This window comes from Triticum urartu, chromosome 2 (assembly GCF_003073215.2).
Source record: "Triticum urartu cultivar G1812 chromosome 2, Tu2.1, whole genome shotgun sequence".
Taxonomy (NCBI): Eukaryota; Viridiplantae; Streptophyta; class Magnoliopsida; order Poales; family Poaceae; genus Triticum; species Triticum urartu.
In genome coordinates, this window is record NC_053023.1 from 161,357,105 (window position 1) to 161,363,187 (window position 6,083).

The following is a 6,083-nucleotide window of genomic DNA, read 5'->3' on the forward strand; positions in this document are numbered from 1 at the left end:
GGCTACAAAGTGGGTGGTGGGTGGGCTTTGAGTTTCCTTATCGTCCGTATCCCACCCTCGCTGACCGTAGTCCGGCCAGGGCTCTCCTGATAAAGAGAGAGACTTAAGAGAGTTCGGGATGTCGCCAAAAGGCGAATACTGAAAGATGTCTGCGGCGGTGAACTCCATTATCGGCGCCCAATTGGATTCGATTGGCAGGGGCACGGGGGGTTCGGAGTCCGGGGAGGAGTCCGGATCCTCGGAGTCACGGGCCATGCGGAGTGCAGGGCTGGAGTTCGGCTCGATCGCCTCTGAGATCGCAGCCCTTGAAGCATCGTCTAACCGCTGATCCTCGATCGGCGCAGTATGCTCCGAATCAATGGTCGAAACCGATGCGTATGCGACCTCCAAGGAGCTGTTCAGCGGCAGAGCTATATCATGCCCATCGAGACAGTGCGGCGCGCTTGGCTGTGGCTCGAATCCGTCGAAGATCAAGTCCCCATGGATGTCAGCCGTGTAGTTTAGGCTTCCAAACCTGACCTGATGGCCAGGGGCGTAGCTTTCGATCTGCTCCAGGTGGCCGAGTGAATTGGCCCGCAGAGCGAAGCCACCGAAGACGAAGATCTGTCCAGGGAGAAAAGTTTCACCCTGGACCGTATCGTCGTTGATGATCAAAGGAGCCATCGGGCCTAAAGGCGACGACACAGAGGAACTCTCAATGAAAGCACCAATGTCGGTGTCAAAACCGGCGGATCTCGGGTAGGGGGTCCCGAACTGTGCGTCAAGGCCGGATGGTAACAGGAGACAAGGGACACGATGTTTTTTACCCAGGTTCGGGCCCTCTCGATGGAGGTAATACCCTACTCCTGCTTGATTAATATTGATGATATGGGTAGTACAAGAGTAGATCTACCACGAGATCAAGGAGGCTAAACCCTAGAAGCTAGCCTATGGTATGATTGTTGTGTATGGAGTTGATTGCCTACGGACTACAACCCCTCCGGTTTATATAGACACCGGATAGGGTTAGGGTTACATAAAGTCGGTTACAATGGTAGGAGATCTTGAATATCCGCATCGCCAAGCTTGCCTTCCACGCCAAGGAAAGTCCCATCCGGACACGGGACGAAGTCTTCAATCTTGTATCTTCATAGTCCAGGAGTCCGGCTGAAGGTATAGTCCGGCTACCCGAACACCCCCTAATCCAGGACTCCCTCACCGGCCTTTTCACAGGAATGGGCCTCTGTTGGGATGTGCCACGTGTCGACGTATCATAGGCGCCTTCTGTCCAATGAGTGGATGACATCTGTCCCAGCGATGAGCCGACACGTGTTTCCTCCAGCCAATGATGATTTTACACGTGGAAAATCCCCATTGGTCAGGACTGTTAACGGGTTATCGGATCCAAAACCCGACCCGATAGCTGAACGGCATTCCGTGACGGTGGATGCCACGTGTCGGTCACCCTTGATGAATGCACTTCTGTGACGCGCGATTTATCGTCATGGAAGTGGACACTTCCGTGATGATAATTTTGGTAATGTCATGGAACACTTCTACGACAGCACATGTATGACTATCTTGATTCTGTCATAAAATCGTCATGGCTGTACATGCATGACATAAAACGCGACCTACTGTGACAAACAAGTATCATCACAGAAGTGTATCTTTTTTGTAGTGCAAGCTCTTGTTTCATGTCCTTCAACCTACAAGGTTCTCGTAATGTTGCTTGTTCTTCTTTGCTAACGGAGTGTTTTCAACTTCATTCATCTCCTTGGTATTTATTCTTTCAATTTGTTCAACCTCTCAAGGTTCGTGGTTTCACTCGTTTGTCGAAGAAGCAACTTTGTTTTACCTTTTCCTCTCCCGCTTCTCTCTGGTCCCATCCTTAGATCTCGGGATGAGATCTCTTGTAAGTGGAGGAGTGTTTTGACGCCCCAAGACCGACACTCCAGACGCCTTTCATGTTTTGCGTGTCAGTCATGTTATTTATTCATTTGTCGCATCCATCATGTCATCATGTGCATTGCATCCTCATGTTTTTAAAACTTGCGTCCATCCCGGTCTCCCCGTTCCTTTTGTTGTTCGTTCCGAGCCCAGACACACTTGCACGCGCCCGCGGCACCTCCGAAATTTTATTTTATAAGTGGCGGGAAAATGTTCTCGGAATGGGATGAAAGTTGTCATGCGGTGTTGTTATGTTGTCGGTAGACCGCCTGCCAAATTTCATTGCATTCGGAGTCCGTTTGACGCCCCAACGGATAACTATAGCGACATTATAGTCAGTCAAACCGTCGGACGTTTTCAGTCTCCGAAAACTGATGCCGAACCTCTCTTTCTCTTCTCTTCTCTCAGCCCAAGGCCTTCTTTGCACAGCCCACTAGCCCCACGTAGGCCCGCATGTCTTTGTCGACCTCTCTCAGGCCCCCTCGCGCGCGCGTCCGAAACTTCCTTGAACCCGAATCGGGCTGTCATTACCGATGGGTTCGGATCATCCCTAACATCCCTAAAACATATTCGTTTTCTTATTTAGACTCCCTAAGCCTATTTAGTCTCGATCGCTCGATTACGATCGGACGGACCGAGTTAATCCCTATCCTAATCTCATATCTATTTAAACAGACCAACCCTAAATTCTAGAGGATTTGTCCCTGTCGCCACCGCTGCACTCATCTCCCACCTCGGTATCCATCTCCACCAAATTGTCATCTTCCTCGTGTTCTCCCCGATCCAAAACCACCGAGACCAACCACGCCAAACCATATCGAACCCCCACCAAATCCCACGCGTAGCAGCCAGCCGCAGCGTCTCCCTGCTCGACCCTGTCCTCGAGGACGCACCCGAGCTCCATTCTCTCGAGCCATGGCACCTCTGCGACAAGGCGCCCGAGTTCATCCATGCCTGCTGCCCACCGAAACGAGCAGGAGATCTTCCATGGCGCCTCCTTCCGCTTTTCCCTACTGTAGGACCCCGTCGCCCCTCTGCTTTCCTTCTCCTTCCCACGAGCTCCCTCCCATCTCTCAGATCTCCCTCACCTCTGCAGGAGCTCGTCAACCGCACCATGGCACCGTCGCCCGAGTTCACCGAGCCTCCAGGAGCCCGCATCAAGTCCCACAACATTCGAGCCGCCCCTGAGCTCCGTCCATGCCATTGTTGCCCGGATCTGGTGCCGGCCAGCCGGATCCGCCCCGTCCCCACCTTGCCGGCCTTCCCTGCAGCCTGCCGCCGCTTCCCTTCATGTCCCACGTCGCCACGCTGCCACGGCCGCGTTGACCTTCGGTCATCGCCAGGAGAGGATGACCGCACGAGCTCGCCCGCTCCCGTTCTCCTCCTGGGCCACGCACAGGCCTAGTGCGCCCAAGCCGGCCTCCTCTGTAGATGGGCCAAGGCCCGCTGGGTGAGCCTCCAGCACCCACGTTCCTATCGGTCCAGTCAGTTTCAGCCTGCTACATTTTTTTCCTGTTCTATAAATTTCCTGATTTCCAGGGAATTGGCAGTTTTATAGAAAAGCCCTTCAAATCCATGCATTTAATAACTAAATAACCATGCATCATATGTAAAAACTTCAAATATGAAAAATGCTTAGAATTGCATCTAGATTCATAATATACAGCTTTTATCCATGTTTAAAATGTTGTTTGCATTAATTTGCATATATATCATGCTAAGTTGATTTATTTCATAACTAAATAACCGTATCTCCAATTTTAATAAACTTTATATGTAAATGAGGTAGAAAAAGCATAGATTAACTTGGTGCACTTACTTTGCATGTTTGACAACTCTAAAATATGCTTTAGGGAAGAACAGTACCATAACCAAAATATGCACATGGGGATTTTCCGGACTTGTTGTTTGTTATATCCGGCCCCATTTAAATTGTCTAGATAGGTAGTTTTATTATGCATAATCTCTTGCCATGTTAACCAACATTTAATATTGTTGAGTACCTAACCGGGAGTGAACTAAATAATCGATTGTGGTGTTTCGTCAACATGCATCTTGTCACATGTTGAGCTCCACTTAATTTGTAGTATTGTTTGTTGCACTTTGCCATGTCATGCCTCATTTAATCGGACATGCATCATACTTGGTTGTGCATCATGCCATGCTTTTGCTTGTTGGTTTACCATGTTGTTTGCTTCTTTCCAGTTTGCTTCTCTCATTAGCTTCAGTTTTGTTCCGGAGTTGTGAGGATTCGTTCGACTATGTCCGTTTGTCTTCTTCATGAACTCGTTCTTCTTCCTTGCGGGATCTCAGGCAAGATGATCATTACCCTCGATATCACTTCTATCTTTGCTTGCTAGTTGTTCGTTCTATCGCTATGTCGCGATACCTACCACTTGTTTATCATGCCTCCCATATTGCCATATCAAACCTCTAACCCACCTTCCTAGCAAACCGTTGTTTGGCTATGTTACCGCTTTTGCTCAGCCCCTCTTATAGCGTTGCTAGTTGCAGGTGAAGTGAAGTTTGTTCCATGTTGGAACATGGATATGTTGGGATATCACATTATCCCTTATTTTAATTAATGCATCTATATACTTGATAAAGGGTGGAAAGCTCGGCCTTATGCCTGGTGTTTTGTTCCATTCTTACCGTCCTAGTTTCCGTCATACCAGTGTTATGTTCCTTGATTTTGCGTCCCTAACATGATGAGGGGTATGGGACCCTCTTGATAGTTCGCTTTGAATAAAACTCCTCCAGCAAGACCCAATCTTGGTTTTACATTTGCCTAACAACCTATAACTTCTCCTTGGGGTTGCAAACCCGAGGGTCATCTTTATTTTAACCCCCCCGGGCCAGTGCTCCTCTGAGTGTTGGTCCGAAACGGGCAGCCTGCGGGGCCACCTCGGGGAAACTTGAGGGATGGTTTTACTCGTAACTTGACCTATCCGGTGTGCCCTGAGAACGAGATATGTGCAGCTCCTATCGTGATTTGTCGGCACAGTCGGGCGGTCTTGCTGGTTTAGTTTTACCATTGTCGAAATGTCTTGTGCACCGAGATTCCGAGTCTAGTTGGGTGTCCCGCGATGGAGGATTGTCTCCGCGGATCGTGAGCTTGTGATGGGCTAAGTTGGGACACCCCTGCAGGGTATAAACTTTCGGGAGCCGTGCCCGCGGTTATGTGGCAGATGGGAATTTGTTAATATCCGGTTGTAGAGAACTTGACACTTGACTTAATTAAAATGAATCAACTGCGTGTGTAGCCGTGATGGTCTCTTTTCGGCAGAGTCCGGCAAGTGAACACGGTTTGAGTTATGTTTGAACGTAAGTAGTTTCAGAATCACTTCTTGATCACTTATAGCTTCACAAATGCTGCGTAGCTTCTCATCTTACTCTTATCTGCGTAAGATAACCATCATATTTGCTTAGCGCTTGCTGCAACTCCATCTCATTACCTTATCCTACCCATAAGCTGAAATAGTCTTAATCTCACGGGTTTTGAGATTGCTGAGTCCTCATGACTCACGGATACTTACGAAACAGTTGCAGATGCCGATGATACCAGTACAGGTGATGCCACCGAACTCAAGTGGGAGTTCGACGAGGACCTTAGCCGTTACTATGTGCCTTTTTCCGGATGACCAGTAGTGGTGCCTGATACGTCTCCAATGTATCTATAATTTTCGATTTCTCCATGCTATATTGTCTACTGTTTTGGACATTATTGGGCTTTATTATCCACTTTTATATTATTTTTGGGACTAACCTATTAACCGGAGGCCCAGGCCAGAATTGCTATTTTTTGCTTGTTTTAGGATTTCGAAGAAAAGGAATATCAAACGGAGTCCAAACGGAATGAAACCTTCGGGAACGTGATTTTCTCAACAAACAAGACCCGGGGGACTTGGACCCTACGTCAAGAAAGAAAAGAGGAGGCCATGAGGTAGGGGGGCGCGACTACCCCCCAGGCGCGCCCTCCACCCTCGTGGGCCCCCTATTGCTTCACCGACGTACTCATTCCTCCTATATATACCTACGTACCCCCAAACGATCAGATACAGAGCCAAAAACCTAATTCCACTGCCGCAACTTTCTGTATCCATGAGATCTCATCTTGGGGCCTATTCCGGAGCTCCGCCGGAGGGGGCATCGAT

The 6,083-nt window shown here is 48.9% G+C and overlaps 1 protein-coding gene across 1 annotated transcript; it reads left to right on the top strand.

Annotated features, from left to right (window-relative positions):
* Positions 1-358: 358 nt before the first annotated feature.
* On the top strand, positions 359-3,868 carry LOC125535527. Its single transcript, XM_048698592.1, has 3 exons — positions 359-375; positions 2,605-2,944; positions 3,026-3,868. The coding sequence occupies exons 1-3, from the start codon at positions 359-361 to the stop codon at positions 3,332-3,334; spliced, it is 666 nt and encodes a 221-aa protein (XP_048554549.1). The 3' UTR covers positions 3,335-3,868.
* Positions 3,869-6,083: the final 2,215 nt, after the last annotated feature.

Excerpts from the sequence above, each read along its gene's own strand:
- LOC125535527 (XM_048698592.1), top strand. Across the intron at positions 2,945-3,025 it reads TCCTTCCGCTTTTCCCTACT|GAGCTCGTCAACCGCACCAT; the intron begins GTAGGACCCCGT and ends TCACCTCTGCAG.